This window comes from Rattus norvegicus, chromosome 6 (assembly GCF_036323735.1).
Source record: "Rattus norvegicus strain BN/NHsdMcwi chromosome 6, GRCr8, whole genome shotgun sequence".
Lineage (NCBI taxonomy): Eukaryota > Metazoa > Chordata > Mammalia > Rodentia > Muridae > Rattus > Rattus norvegicus.
The window spans coordinates 77250345-77266590 of NC_086024.1; the positions used below are offsets into that span (position 1 = coordinate 77250345).

A 16246-nucleotide genomic window follows, 5' to 3' on the forward strand; every position below is an offset into this window, starting at 1 on the left:
CACGGATGCCACAGGAAAAACCAATCGTCGTGTGTATTTCTTCTCCCCATATTTCCTTCTGTGTGTGTGTGTGTGTGTGTGTGTGTGTGTGTATGTGTGTGTGTATGTGTGTGTATGTGTGTGTGTATGTGTGTGTATGTGTGTGTGTGTGTATGTGTGTGTGTGTGTGTGTGTGTGTGTGTGTGTGTGTGCGTGTGTGTGTGTACATACTCCAGGGCCCATTGGCTTAGTCTTCTTGAGGGACAATTACCTATTTTTAAGGACTGCCATATCAACTAACTTATATTGTACTTATTTCTGGTTTTCTCCACAAAAGGGGTTTTGTGAATAAGGCTAACCTAAATATTCCCTCATTCCTCCCTACTATTCAAACCCACAACTCAAAAATAACAACAGCAGATACTAGATAACAGAGAATCCAAAAAGGGTTGGTTATTTTTTTCTTTTTGTATTTTTCAAGTTCTCTAATTTATTACACACTAAAAATCTCTTTCAAACTGGCACCAACATGGCTTTTCTTCTTGAGCTGATTAGGGCCACATGAGCTCAGGAAAAGCTGTCAGATCCTGCCTTGGGCACAGCTGGAGTGATCCAAATGATTTGCCAGTATGACTCTTTTTTTCAAGAAATAAGCTTCATCCCAAAGTTATAAATTTATAGTCTGTGAGAAGTTATGAGCAAAAAGTATTCCTGATTCAGTATGAAAGGAGGCATCCTGCGAACTTCTTTTATGTGAACTTGAAAACAAAAGTGAACTTGGGTAGCGTTTTGGTCAACGCTTCGTTCCCTCCTGGAACTACCATCTTGTCTTCTCTGTGGATTCCAACAGTGTACAGAGGTCTCGTTCAGAAAACACCAACCCACAAGTCATCGATAAAGACCAGGTGAAGAGGGTGACCCTGACAAGTGCTGTTAAAGATCAGTCCAGGGAACAATTCGACCCAAAGACTGCTTGTCTTAGCTGTGCACCACGAGCTCTGAAACCCGTGCTATTCACCATTGACCCAAGAACGGCCTCAGCACTCCTGACTCCAAGAGAAGAAATCCTTGCTGTTCACTCCCCACCCCAGGCCTGTTCTTCACATCAGAACTCACCTGCCTGCCTCTTTGTCCTTCAGGGATGTCTTCTGGGCTAGGCATCCCTGAACCTGGATTTAATGAAAGACTGAGTTAATGTATTCATGGACTCTAATAAATTTGTATTTATCTTCTCAGCAAATGCCCTATAAGGAGACCAAGCCATCCTCCCTCGTCATCTAAGGATGGCATTACGTCTGCTTTTTGTATTAGAAACGGTGTTTAGGTCCTTATCTGAACATTGCCAGGGAGGTTGGTGTTTTAAGTAAGAAGAAGTGTGGCGGGTGGGGTGATCTTTCTGCTGATGCTTTGAATTCTAACTGGGTCTTATGTGTCTCTTCAGCTTAACCCTTTCAGTCCTCTATATTCTGGAGTTGGTGTTTTCTGTTGTTTGTTGCACATTCTGGGTTCCATCCTGGTCCAGAATCCCCACCCAAGCAACGCCAGCCTACCCTGCCAGTTCAATTTTTTCATATGATTCTACAAAAAAAAAAAAAGTTTTTTTTTTAGTCTTTCTGTCTTTGTTAAAAATACTAAAACCATTAGGAATTATCCTTTATGCTAGTTACAAAGCACCTAGAATTATATCGCCAACCAGACTGGAGTGTAGCGATTTCCTCTGCACAGACTCCCACAAGCCACTGTCCTCAGGTAATAGTCACGCAGGCTGAGAAGCTCTGAATAAAAGCACTCCATGTTGCATGCCACAGTGGTTTAAACAGGGAAGCCGTGTGGTACGCCTGGCACTTCACTGCTTTCTGCCTCAGCTAGGAGTTATGTAGCCTGGGAAGCCGTGCATACAGGATGGCAGAACTTCCTGTTGCCAACAAAAGGAGCAAGGGAATGCAGGACGCTACCTGTGGAGGCCCACCACCCGGGGAAGGGGACAGCCCCCAGCCTTCCAATGCTCTGCATTATGTGGTGGTTTCAGAACAAAACTCGCCCCCTGTGTGAAGCATTCACCAAAGCTTTTTCAAGCAACAGTGAAGACATAATTATTAAATTTTACAACCATCCATTTAGCATACTGTGAGAAAAGGGGTGTGGGAGAAAAGCAGGAAAGTCTGTCGGCTTTAGATGCAGAAGGGGCTTGATCTGTGATCACTTTCAGAGGAAGAAGAGTTGCAACAGCCTGGAATGTTGCTCTTTTCCAAAGTGACTCCCTGTCTCCATCCACACCCCCCCCAAAAAAATCAAAATGTACTTCATGAAACTATTGTATATGAAGCACTTATTAGCCGTAATTAAATGGACAATATGAATTTACTACGTCTTTAGGACTCTGGCTTGTTCTGGTTTAGAGCAAGATGATTAATGCAAATACATATTACTTGAGATAACCATTTAGCAGCTAATTTAGCCAAATTTATTACAGCAGTTAGAGGTTTTTCATTTTAGCAGACGGAGACAAGGACATGCCAAAAGTGGGTCATGTAGACAAGTGCGCACTGCCCTCTAGTGGCCGGCAGGCTGGTGAGCTCTTGGGGGGGCACGAGCGGTGGTCTCCAAGTCCTGAAGCAGAACCTTTTCTGCCTACTCTCAAACCACTCCCATCCACAGCACTTTATTTAGGGGATGATTTACTACGGTGTCCCTTTTTACTAGCTCAGGAGAACCCAGATACAAATCAAATCTATTTCAACTTGGCAAGATTCTGGTTAGACTATCGTTTTTTTAACATCTGCATTTTAAAGCTCTCTTACAGTGGGTATTTAAAAGCACCGGTTCACATTACTGATTGTTTTTACTTGTCCCTTCATTTTGTGCCGTATTTCAGCACTGTCACTCTGTCCCACTCAAGTCGAGTCAGTGCTGTACCTCTCTTAGGCCAGTGTTTCTCTCTGACTCAACCCGGGGACATATTTTGTTCCAACCTTCAGCTGTCTCGCCACAATTTACCCTGGCTGACCAATGTAAATTTACTTCATCCGAGGACTATAAATTCTGTAAGACAAGATCAAAAGGAACAGATGGCTAAGGACACGGGTTGATACTGCTCAGGCTGAGGGGACATGAACAAAGATGGAGGGGGTAAGGCATCTTCAGAACCGTTCAGAGATCCAGAATCTCAAGGAGGGCAACTGGGAGCTACGCATAAATCAGACAGAGATTTGCCTTTCTTACCATCTGATGTTAAACCCACTGACAATATCCACACCACATTAGGTGTGCTCTGAGCCAAAAAGATTAGTAGTCCTTTCATTCTTCCTTTCCCACCACGGCTGCCCAGAAGGGAATACAGTCTCACTACAATGCCAGTAACCCTCGAAGGGCAGCCGCTGCTCCAATGATATGTTGATTTCATTTGTGCTAATGGCATCTTAAGTCAGGCAAACACTGGGCTCCCTTAGCTTTGGTCTCAGGTTGGGTGGAAATGAAAACCGCTCTACCCCGGTCTTAATATGACGCCTTCTGTTTTGTTTTATCTCCCTTTACCCTACCCCAGTGCTGAATAAGGGTCAGTGTGTGACCAAGTACTATCGCTGGATGCAGAAGAATGGAGGTTACATCTGGATACAGTCTAGCGCCACCATAGCCATTAATGCGAAGAACGCGAATGAGAAGAACATCATCTGGGTGAATTATCTTCTCAGGTACCTTTTCTGTTACATCTCTCCCTCGGTTACAAACTGCATGCACTGTGGTAATAGCAGACAGGTCGTGAGTACTGTCTGCTGACAGAAGCATGGACAGGCAGGCTGCTCTTCTTCCTGCAAGATTCAAAGAACTGGGAGAAGATCAAAGCCCACTAAATCTTGGGTTGTCAGTCTTTGGGCAGCCCTGTTCCCAGAGCTGGTCTCCTTCCCTGGGACAAGTTCCACCCAAAGACCTTTGCCTGAAGCTGTTGCAGCCTAGAAAGCATCTCGTTATGCCCCTGCCTTTGCCTTTGCACTCCAGTCCCTGGGAAAGCAAACAGAGCCAGAGGGGAATAGCTGCAGCGGCCCTTTGCCATCGTTTTGATCCCCTCAACCTTCTGCACAGGGTTTGTTCTCTGGGAACTCAAATTTTGGTGCTCAAGACAAACCACTTTGCCAGGGCACTGATAATCTCAGTGTAATTAAAATAATAATAACGGTAACCCCTTTGCCTGTTGCTCTGGGTTTTTTTTTTTTTTTTGTCAAGTTTTATGTTCTTAAAATTTGTATCCACAGCAGGCAAATTTAACTGCCTCCTAAATGCTGGTACGAGGCACCTTTTGTTTCCCTTTCCCTATGTCTGTTCTGCTTTGAGATTCCAACAAGTCTGGATGGCTTGGGTTCGAGGGCGAGCCATCAGGAAAGTTCTCCATGGGTCTTGGCATAGAGCTATCACAGCACTTGGCATGGCTACTGTGATTTTACTCTTTGGCCTCTATTGTCCTAAAGGCACCAAGCAGGATCCACGTGTGCTCTGAATAGAAAACCTTCCAGTAGTGCTAATGAATGGAAGTTGGTGCCCTTTGGCTGATAATTTCGACAAAGGCTACCTGAGTCCCATTTTTCTTAGAGACAGCCAAATGCAGCTGAGATGTTAACAAGCGAGGCTCATCAGCACACTGGCCCTTCAGTGTTTCCTCACTTTGGTGATGACTTGAAGGCATGAATGTGTTTGCTTTCTACACCATATCAATCAGACGCTAATGATTATTGCTCTAGAGAGGACCTTAATGGATGCCACTTACAAGAGTTTTCATCTATCTACTTTCTTGTTTCCTTTTCCGACCTCTTCTGCTCTATATCATTTCTCTCTAAAGGTAAAGGAGTGTGTGTTTAATGTGGCTTTCCCCAAGGGCTGGTTTTTATGAGGGCCATCCCCCTTAGTTGTGACCTTTTCATGGAAGCTCTGACATCAAGGAATCTGTTTAAGTCCTTCTACACAACACTCACTACTGCTACTATAGGAAGCTATAAAAAGCCCCTGTGACAAACAGAAACTAGAACAACATACAAGACACAGATGCTCTTTTGCTGGGCAAAAGTGGTGGTCTCACTCAGAAGAATTAAATGGCGGTGAGCATTCACTATAGGTTACCGGGCTTGTCTGCTATGCTGGTACACTATAGGACTCTGAAGGCATCTATGTTTGATATGCACATTCTGTGGGACTTCCTTACTGGTTATTGTGTTTGAGAAATACACAATGGTATTGAGAAATACACACTGGTATTTATTTATTGATTGATTGATTGATTGATTGATTGGTTACAGTGTACTTTAGACGACCTCATGACTTCCACTCTGCCTGTGATGGCAGGAGTAGCAAAGAATAGGAGAAGAGTTAGGATCAACACCATTAATCTAGCCCTTGATTTGAAAAGTAACAACCCACAATCATTTGGTAATTCTAGCTCATCAACTTCTGTGTGGATAGAAAGAAAACCGTCTGGGCATCAAAAGCCAGCCTTTGGGCTTCCATGCCTTGGTCTCTGTGTGGTAGATCTTTCAGAGACTTGACCTGAAAACCTACCCTGAGATCAATAATGACAGTGAATTGGAGACACATGATCTTTGAGCCCCCATGGCACCATGACTACAGGAAACGGATGCCCATGGCCTGAGGCACAAGCAAGTTCACAAGCCAGTCCCACCTAGGTGCCATTCTGCAGGCTGCAAATCTAGTGAGAAAATCATTCCTCGGCACAAGAAAAACTCCTAAATTGGCTTTTCTTTCCCACCTTCTTAGCCAAAAAGGATTATTCTTACTCAAGCAATACCTCACTTCTGAGCCCACTCCTAGATCATCTTCCACTGTTCGGGAAGTTCTGCCCTCCGTCTTCATCCCATTCATTCCCTGGCAGCACTTAGTACAAATCCTAACCTCAGAGTACTCAGAGACTCAAAGTGCCAAGCCTGCCTTCCTACCATTAGTCTCATCTGATTATCTAGAGAAAGCTGTTGTCGCTGAAGCTAATTCACACTCAGGAGTGAATGCCTGATAATCCATCTTCGTGAATTAACCCTCCTAGGGACGTTGGCAATCTTAGACTAGAGACTGAAACAGGGACTTCTTAATATGGGGATTCAGTAGCAAATGAGTCCCTAATCACGTGCTACTGCTGCCTTGGCCGGCCACATACAAGACACAAGAGGCATTTCCCATTTGGAGGCAAGATGCTTTTCTCCTGCCTTGAGGTTACAGAAGCCTCTACTGATCATAAATCTAGCAGACTGGGACAGGCTTTTCCAGAAGATGGCTAGCTCAAACTGACCAAGCATCTCATTTCCGGAAAAGGCTCGGTTTCTAGATTTAAAAGAGAACAAACGTTAAGCGCATTTGTGTACATGGGGTTAGATCCATTCTGTTAGGGGCCCCCTCTCTCACACTGGGCCTCTCCCACTGCAATCAGAGTCCTGGCTAACAAGCCACAGGTGTGCACCACATGAGCAGCCGAAACTGTGATTGTAATGGGCGTGCTGACAGTTCAGGAGCCGCGCATCCCAAGATGCACCTGGGCATCTGACAGATCGTTAGGCACTCAGCGCCTGCTGCCACCACCTCCACCACCCCCATAGCTTTGGAGCAATTTGAACAGCTGAGAAGTTGCATGAAGGGGCCAAAGCAAGGGTGCTGAGGCAATGAACTCATTAGGAGCACAAGAGAAGTTAGGACACACCAGGTGGTGTGGGAATGAATTGCTGAGCTTCCCTCTCATTGGCCCAGCCCCCAGGTGTTATGCCAGGAGGAGCGTCAAGCAGCACGGTCCTCTGGCCCCCAGTGGTACCTGATTATTTAAAAGCTTCTTAGTGGCTTTCATGCAGCATTTGGGTATTCAATCATTGTGGTAGGGTGCACCTGTACCCTGGCACGCACAATCCAGGCTTCTGTGAAAAGTCCTGTGAGTAGCTGAGAAAGGATTTCCGGATTAGTCCTCGCCACTTCCTCAACCCCAGAAGTTTAGGGGGAGGAAGTTCAGATGGTAACGAACGCCCCGCCCCTCGGTCCTGATAATGAATGCCTTTCTTCCCACAGCAATCCAGAGTACAAGGACACACCCATGGACATTGCGCAACTCCCACATTTGCCAGAGAAAGCTTCAGAATCCTCAGAGACATCCGACTCAGAGTCAGACTCTAAAGACACCTCAGGTATTACAGGTACTACTTCTCCATGCTCTATAGCTAAGTCTAAACACGAGGGGTGGGTAGCAGTCCACGGGCCACACTCACAGGCCTAGCAACAGGCCAAATCCTATAACAAGATCTATCCTCAAAACACACACAAACACAATCTCCATATTATGTGAATATATGTTGTGGCACATATGCATGATAATTTACATAAACACAATATGCATAATTTACATAAACACACAGGAAAAAGTAATGGTTTAATGTTAGCCCTCCGTCCTTACGGAAGGAATGGCACACTATTCCTATTCTATTACTATTATTACTCATGCTCCACAGCTAGAAGCAAGTACCAGGAAGAGCTCTGCCAGTCCCACAGATGAATGACTTCTATCAAGGTTCAGACCCCACCAAGCTGGAAAGAGCCTCTAAATAGGATATAAGTCCACAGGCTAGTGGCTTTTGTGACTTGTTCACTACTCCATGCTATCCATAAGCAAAGGGCAGAAGTTATTCTAGAACCTCTGCCCCAGTAAACAACTTTTAAAGTGATACAATACTAATACAGTAAAAGAGTTGCTCGCCAGCTAGCCCATTAGGTTTTATTTCTGGAACTGTCTATTCTTTCTCATTTCCTGTTACCTAGGGAGTAAATGCCCATCAGCCGCCTGCCCTCAGGGCCCCTGAATTCCGGGGCGTGAACACCAAACACAGCTTGGAGTGCGGGGGCACACTTCATGGTGGAGCTTGTTTCCTAGTCCCAAAATGTGAAGTTTTGTCGTCGTCGTTGCCACCGCCCCCCCCCACGCGCTCCAACCCCTGCCAAAGTTCTAGAATAGTCCCTGCCTTTATATAGTAGTCAACAAAATCCCTGAATATTGTGAGCTTACAGTTGAAGAAAGAGACAGACGCAGATAAAAACAGTGAATCAAAAAACCACAGATATAGTGTGACCTAACAGTCACAAGATACTTCACCATGTTCTTGCCTTTTATGGCCCTAAAACTATATTCCAGGTTAATATGACTCCCTGGGTATATCTGCAGGACTTCCTACCCTTGACTGTGCTAAGAATCACCTGTTCACAGGCCATATCTGATCTGGCAGGTCAGGGCAGAACCTGGAGCGTCTGCATTGGTACCAAATGTGGGGCTTTGTTTGTGGAAGACCTACCGGAAGGGGTGGGTGCTTCTGTGCTATGACCCGCCCCTTTGGCTAAACTGCAGCCAAGCCTGAGCTATTTGCCATGCTGTGCCAGGTCCTAAGTTCTGCCTGCTAACTAACGGGTGTCTTCTCTCTTCCCTCTCGCCTCCTGCCACCCGCGGGCCTCATGCAGAGGACAACGAGAACTCCAAGTCCGACGAGAAGGGCAATCAGTCCGAAAACAGCGAAGATCCAGAGCCTGACCGCAAGAAGTCAGGCAGCGCGTGCGACAACGACATGAACTGCAACGACGACGGTCACAGCTCCAGCAACCCGGACAGCCGTGACAGCGACGACAGCTTCGAGCACTCGGACTTTGAACACCCCAAGGCGGCCGAGGACGGCTTCGGCGCGCTGGGCTCCATGCAGATCAAAGTGGAGCGCTACGTGGAGAGCGAGGCAGATCTGCGGCTGCAGCCCTGCGAGTCCCTCACGTCGGACAGCGCCAAGGACTCAGACAGCGCGACAGAGGCGGGCGCGCAGGCGTCCAGCAAGCACCAGAAGCGCAAGCGGCGGCGGAAACGGCAGAAGGGCGGCAGCACCAGTCGCCGGCGCCTGTCCAGCGCGTCCAGCCCAGGCCTGGACGCCGGTCTTGTGGAGCCTCCGCGGCTGCTGTCTTCGCCGCACAGCGCTTCGGTGCTCAAGATCAAGACAGAGATCGCCGAACCCATCAACTTCGACAACGACAGCAGCATCTGGAACTACCCACCCAACCGGGAGATCTCCAGGAACGAGTCCCCATACAGCATGACCAAGCCCCCCACCTCCGAGCACTTCCCATCCCCCCAGGGCCAGGGAGGCAGCAGCGGAGGCGGGGGAGCGCTACACGTGACCATCCCCGACTCGGTCCTCACCCCACCGGGCGCTGATGGCACTGCTGGCCGCAAGACTCAGTTCAGCGGAACAGCCCCGGTGGCCTCTGATCCACTGTCGCCCCCGCTCTCGGCGTCCCCGCGGGACAAGCACCCTGGAGGCGGGGCGGGGAGTGGTGGGAGTGGCCCTGGTACGTCCAACTCCTTGCTGTACACTGGGGACCTGGAGGCTCTGCAGAGGTTGCAAGCGGGCAATGTCGTGCTTCCGCTGGTACACCGGGTGACCGGGACCCTGGCGGCCACCAGCACAGCCGCACAGAGGGTCTACACCACAGGCACCATCCGCTACGCACCGGCTGAGGTGACCCTGGCCATGCAGGGCAACCTGCTACCCAATGCGCATGCTGTTAACTTCGTGGACGTTAACAGCCCAGGCTTCGGCCTCGACCCCAAGACGCCCATGGAGATGCTCTACCACCACGTGCACCGACTCAACATGTCAGGACCATTTGGCAGCGCCGTGAGCGCGGCCAGCCTCACACAGATGCCAGGTGGCAACGTGTTCACCACGGCTGAGGGACTCTTCTCCACGCTGCCCTTCCCGGTCTACAGCAACGGAATCCACGCGGCACAGACTCTGGAGCGCAAGGAGGACTGAGCGGGCCCCACTCAGGAGGCATCGTCGTTTTCGTTTAGACCTTTCATTCTAGCACTTTGAATTTGAGCTGGCCAGCGTCTTCTCGCAACACGGTGGCCCCATTCCACCCCCCTCTTTCTTTCAGTGGACTTATTCTTTCTTGTAAAGACGTTTATTTTTTGCCTTCAGAGGGTCAGATGACCGGTTGCCTGCCATTTTGTCTTCTAAGATGTGTGTTGGGTTGTTTGGCTTTCCTTTGCATCTTTATTAAGATGTCTTTAATGTGTATATGCCTCTGCCATAGAATACTCAGTCTTGTGGTCAAGAGATTTCTCAAGTGACAACCATTGGGTTTTTCTTCCTAAAGATCTTGATATGATCAAGATGGAAAGACAAGCATAAATGATTGTGCCCTGTTTGACTAAGTCAAATGAAATGGGGTGGGTGGTTTTTTTGTTTTCCTGTTCCTAATTCCTTTGAAAATAGGGAAATAGTATTTTAGAATTTTATGCAGAATTTAATTCTTTTTATGATTAAGATTTTAAGATTTTTCTTACTTGCACATAAAATAATTTGGGTTCTTAAACTTAATTTCTGGCCTGTGACTAGAATTTTTTTTTTAAAAAAAAAAAACAAAGTTGGACTAAGTGTTAATTACTGAAACATTAACTTAATTTCTAAAACCATGGTGCTATCATTTATTAATCTATAATGTCTTCATACAAAATACAGCTCCCGGGCTGGATTTTGGAAAAGAAAATGTGTTCTGTCCTGGTCTGGAGTCCCGTTGCTACAGTCAGTCTCCTTGGTTAGTTAAGACAGAGCCCTCATTAACATTTGCTGCAGAACTTAAAAAGTTGTTTTACCTCCCAACTAACAAACATAGCCTCACTTTCAATTTTATGGGTCAGTAAAGCCCTGTTCAAAGGGGGCTTTCGGACAACTCAGACTGATCTGAGGAACAGTTGAAGTACATACTGCCATTTTTGAGATTCTTTTTTCCTTACTCAGTCTAACTGAGGCTGATTTTTCACAACTTCAGTAACACTTCAGAGTAAAAGGAGGAGGAGAAATATTTAACACGCTCTTTGTTTATTTGGGGTTTTTTGTTTGTTTGTTTGTTTCTATTTCTGCTAAGAAAAAAACAGGTTGTATTGGGGGGGGGAGTGCTGATTTGATGGAATTTATTTCCCTTTGATTCTTATTTGAGTTGAAACCAACAAGTTTTTAAAACTAAAGAATGGGTTAATAAGCTTCAGACAGATTAACTGCAACTGAAAACCGCACATTCAATGAAAAAAGAGAAAAAAAGGAAAAAAGAAAAAGGAAAAGAAAAAAGAGCCTATTTTGTCTTCGTTGCCAGAAATCAGTGTGGTGTCAAACACTCCAAGTGACTGTCCAGTGTCGACTCTTCTCCCACTTCATTTATGGCAGCATCCAATCCCAGATGTGAGAACTGTGACGTGTGCAGCGTGTAGTGTCCTTGGCCGTGGGTCCCATTGCAGTTTCTGTGTGTTCCTATATGCAGTGTATGCTAAGCTACTGTAGTCGTTTTGTCCCCGTCTTCTCCGTGCTCTGTCTCTAGTGGAGTGGCACAGTCCCATTCCTGCAGTCCTAGTGAATCGGTGACTCTTGGGGGTTAGTGGGTTTGTGTGGTGGCCTTTCCCTGTGATGTCACCCATATGCTTCTATTGTCTGCGAATCCTGTCTTACTTTTCCAAATCACTGCTGTTTCCTTTGCTGTTGTATACTCTCCCTGCCTCCCCTGGTCTTTCCCTGTCTCCCCTTTCTCTCCTCTGCTTCCCTTCCCTGATACCCCAAATCTATGTCATTCTCAGAGATAAAAAAGAAAAAAAAAGACTCTTAACTAGCTCAAGGTTAATGGAGCCATCTTTCCCACAACGGAATTCTGGGTCTGACTTTCTCTGTGGAGTACTACACAGCACTGAAGAATAATGCTCAGATATATTGACTAAATTGATGCCATGCAGCCTCAGCTGTTAACATTCCCAGAGTCCCTTGTGCTCTACCTATAAGCAGTGGGTGCTTTTCTTTGCTTTTCTTTCAGGTTGGCTGATGGAGCAGTATATAAAGCAATTACCAGTTAAACAGAAAATTATTTCAAAGGCCAACATTTTTTTAAACAAAATGGGAGGGGTTAATGGAATATAGAATTGTCATATATATTTGTTTATTCGTGCAATGCTAATATAGTAACTCAGCTGTCCTTTGACTTGTCACTGTGCTGAGTGGATTCCTCTAGAACTCTGGATTCCATTGATTGGGCCCAGGCCACGGTGGAATAATAACAGAGGGAAGTTAAATGCCACAGAGCTTAGCACTGAGCTTCCTTGAAGGACTTAAATCAGTTTAGAAGATGAAGAAAGCCGATGGAGAAATTTAAAGATTAGTTTTGGAAGCTGTACTCTAGCTATCGAACAATCAAGGGAATGCACCTATCAGCTACAAAGAACAGCCAGACAGCTGGGTTTTCCTTTCCTTTTATAAATGTTTCTGTGTTGTGTCAAAATGATTTCTGGTGATTTAAACTAACAGATAATCACAGCCGCTGTCCAAATCCATAGTGTTTAAAAATTACAAAATGAAAAAAAAAAACCACTTCATTACCTGTGAAGACTGTGTCTGTGTTTTTAACTATTTCTTGTACAAATATATGAAAACTTTTATGAGGAGACTGGTGCCACGTAGCTGAATAATGGGGAAAGGGATCTTCTGTTCGTAAAAACCTTAGCAGTGTTACCAACTCTACAGTATATATATAAAAATAATTAAAACGTTACAAAGCGACAGCTATGCTACATTTGTTTTGTGTGAATCTAACCGGACTTAACCTCCTGAGTGCCTGGCTTATTTTGAAACATTCTTTTCATTGACCATTGATAATGCTGCAAATCAGAAATGTACATACTTCATTTACAACAGGGTTCTTTTTATACTTTTGTAGATTCTCATACATGTCACACACATGGTTGTCTTTATGTAACTTAATTTTTTTCATCTGCAGGTGCCATTTTCATAATAAACTTCTCTTGGATTTGTTACTATCTGGCATGTTTTGTTTCACATGTAATCATCCTAACTAGCGAATGCTGGTAGTATTTGTTTAAGCAGGTACCTTGGTCACTATTCTTTATCTTTGGAAATGAAAACGCTTGGAAAATATATATATATATATTTATATGCGTAGCTTGCTTCCTCGTGAGGCTGACAAGGCACAGATTACGATGCTGATCCAAATACTACAGGGGACTTGCAACCATCCTGAGTTTCCAGCTACCCCAACTCATTGTCATAGTGAGCATCTATTGTGCACGTCATCAAAGCTGAGAAAAAAAAATGGGCCTGTGACATTAACCTCTGTGGGAGAGTGCATTTTCTCTTGATTAATGCACAGTAAGCGGTGACAGTTTTCGTACATTAATCATTTAAAATGCACTCTGTGTTTCCATTCCTTATGATCTATAATGTATAACCAACTCTTCATTGCTTATGTTCTCTCTTTACCCTCAACACCTACTTTTGTGGATAGCGGGAGGAAGCGGTGGCTGGGCTGTGCGACCGTGAAGTCAACAGTTGTGGCCTGTTGTGTTTGAAGGCAGGTTATCTGAAGTACTTTCTAAAGCGCCAACCGTTATCTCAAAGGTAAGGATGAGGTGGATCACTCGTTAATTCTGTACACTACACGCACAGGCAAAATGATTTAACTGACAAAGGGGACAAACTTTGGCACAAAAACTGCAGACAGTAGTAACTATCACCTTCCTAGCTTTAGGTCTTCAGTGACATTTGTCACGTTCTGGTAGCCGTTGTTAATGGGGGCATGGTTATGACAGGGTAGGTGGGGTTGTATGGCCCTAGGTTTCTCTGCAATTCCCTGTGTGGGTCCTTACTTAAAAATAAAGAAAGGCACAACTGAGTGTGCCCAGTTCCTTCCTTCTCCCTTTCCCGAGAGTCCGATGAGTGCTCTATAAGACTGAGAAGACAAATGTCCGAGCTGCAAATTCAGTCCGAATACTTGGTGGATGAGGAAGGGGCCACCCAAGGCACTCTGATGGATGCTGGCGGTGCTGGCTCTGAGGGACAGTTTTCAGGGTTTCACCAAGCCACAGGGACTATTGCGTAACTGACAGTGGCTGGTGCTGACGGTCAGCCACAGCACTGCTTCTGGACATTTAGCCCTGTGATCCAGAAGTGGTAGCAATGAGGGTCAGTGTAGGCAAGGCAGACATAATAAATTGATTCAGAGTCTCACAGTCGTCAGCACTTCTGCACTAAAATGTGGTAGAAATTCTAGCTCTCATCCTCAGCATCAACAAGTTCCCTGTTTTGTATAAGCACCCAAGTGATTTTAGAAAAAAAAATCACTAAGGAAATAACTTTGCAGTCATAGAAGAGAATGAGCTCTAGGGTAAGAACCCCCTTGCCTGCCTGTCCTGAGACTCTGCCACTTCCCCAGTGCCAGGGCTGACAGCCCAGCCAGAGTCCCCAGCTCTGCATAAGCACAGAGCATCTCCTTCACAAGGTTGGCCTGTAAGTCTGTCAGGGCTCTAATTTACAGATGATAGGCAGATTAGGGGATTGAGGGGGAGGTAAGCAGGAGCCGGTTCTCTGGACAGCCTCAGGTCTTCCAGCTGATGACGAAATTCATTCAACAATAAAGAGCAAGAAAATTTTACACACAAGCAACAACAGAAAAGCCAAGAGGGAAGACATACACTGAGCCGAGCCTGAAGAAGCTGTGTTTGGTCCTCATGGATAGTAATTCTCACCCACCCTGCTCTAGGCCCAACTGTCTATTTACATTGAGAATGTTTCATCAACTAAGGAGGGACCCATACTTTGGCCTGTGCACTGCATTGAGAGCAGGTAGTGACGTATGGTCATGTGCACAGGTGGCCTGGTCAAGCCAAAGCTCTCCTCCAGATTCCAAACCAGAGAGCGAAGGTCTTGGGAAACAAGGGAGGGGAAGGACGAATGCCTTTGCTAACCCCTCCATGCCATGCAGTAGAAAACAGACAAATCTTGTCAAGGAGCATAATTCCCAGACACTGCTACTACCACCAAGAACAGGAAACCTCTCTACAACGCTAAGGTGAGTGGACAGCCACAGCTGCCTCCTGCTCTCCCGTGTCTCCTAGGAAACCATTCTGAAGAAAGCAAGTTAACCTGGAAAACTCCCCCATAGACATGAACCATCGTGTATTCAACATCAGGGCCTTCTAGATTGTCAAGCACTATGATTTGCATATAGTGTTGGCCCAGTGATCAAAGGAAACAGTGGCCACGTGGAGACAAGAAAACATCCCACCAAGGAGCAGAGATTCACTAGAAGCATCCATGTTTGACAGGACAGCTTGAGGTTTTTGTCAAGAGAAGAAGATGAAAATGAATAAACCAAGACCTTCACCCATTCCTACGGTCCTGGCTGGCACAGAATGGCTCACCGAGAACTGTAAGCTGGTTAACTGTTGCCCTCTCTGTAGCCAACAACTCTGGAGATAAATTGAAGAGAGGGGAAAAGAAGCGAAAGGGCTCTAAGCAGTTGGCCTTGGTAAACTGTGAGTGACATTGTATCCTGCAGCCAGCCACATAATAGATACTGACTTCAAAAGAAAGCTTATTAAAATACCCTCCTAGACTTGCAGGCGAGTCTTCCAGAGACTGTTAGAAATGGGGAGAGACCCTCACGTGTAGAAATTCTAATGCTGAGGGTTTCCCAGCCCACTGTGGGAGAGTTACAATAAAAGGTTGGGACTGAAATCTTCCTTCTGCTGTCAAACTGACTAAATCGAAATTCTTCTCCAATCTGCGTGGCTTTCAAAGATGTGATGATGGATGTCAAATTTTCCATAAAGCTGTAGGCTGAAGGCCCGTCCCCCACCTACCCACCCTCCATGGCACTGTTGGCTGAATTCTTTCATGCCATCTGAGTATGTAAGAATTTACCAACTCCTTGTATACATTTCCCAGGGCCTCTTAATTACCACAAACTGATGGCCCTCACAGCTCTTAGGGACTAGAAGTCTGAAGGCATGGTAGCCACAAAGAGGACTCTAAGACTGGGCTCCATGCATCTCTCTTAACTTCTGGCTATACCTAGCAATCCGTAAATCCTAATCCTCGGTGAATGGACATATCACTTCACTCCCCACCTCCCTTGTGTCCCCACGTCTTCACACAGAGTTCACATAGGTAACTTTTGCTAAGGGCAACTGCCACATCCAATACAGCCCCACAGACAGACTTGACTGGGGCAGCAAAGAAACAAAGACAGACAGACACGTGGACACACAGAAAGGGTGGGCGGGATGATCTGGGCTCCCGACTAGAGAAAGCATAGCTCCCCAGAAGCACAGCCTCTTTATTATATGGAGTTGGGCAGAGAGGTGGGGTTATTGCGCACAGCTGAAGAAAGAAGTGGGGTGATTGCAGATAAGCAAAGAGACGGG

General features: G+C 46.0%; 1 protein-coding gene across 16 annotated transcripts in view; it reads left to right on the forward strand.

Annotated features, from left to right (window-relative positions):
• Positions 1–12841, forward strand: part of Npas3 (neuronal PAS domain protein 3) — an 825122-nt gene extending 812281 nt beyond the window's left edge. For 11 of the 16 annotated variants that reach the window (XM_039078152.2, XM_039078153.2, XM_039078160.2 and 8 more), the window contains 3 exons: positions 3524–3671; positions 7027–7151; positions 8461–12838. In XM_039078152.2, coding sequence (XP_038934080.1) covers positions 3524–3671; positions 7027–7151; positions 8461–9797 — 1610 coding nt within the window. In that variant the 3' untranslated portion in view covers positions 9798–12838. Of the gene's footprint in view, positions 1–3523; positions 3672–7026; positions 7152–8460 lie in introns of all 16 variants that reach the window. The other 5 variants (XM_039078154.2, XM_039078155.2, XM_039078158.2 and 2 more) reach the window with 2 other exon arrangements.
• Positions 12842–16246: the final 3405 nt, after the last annotated feature.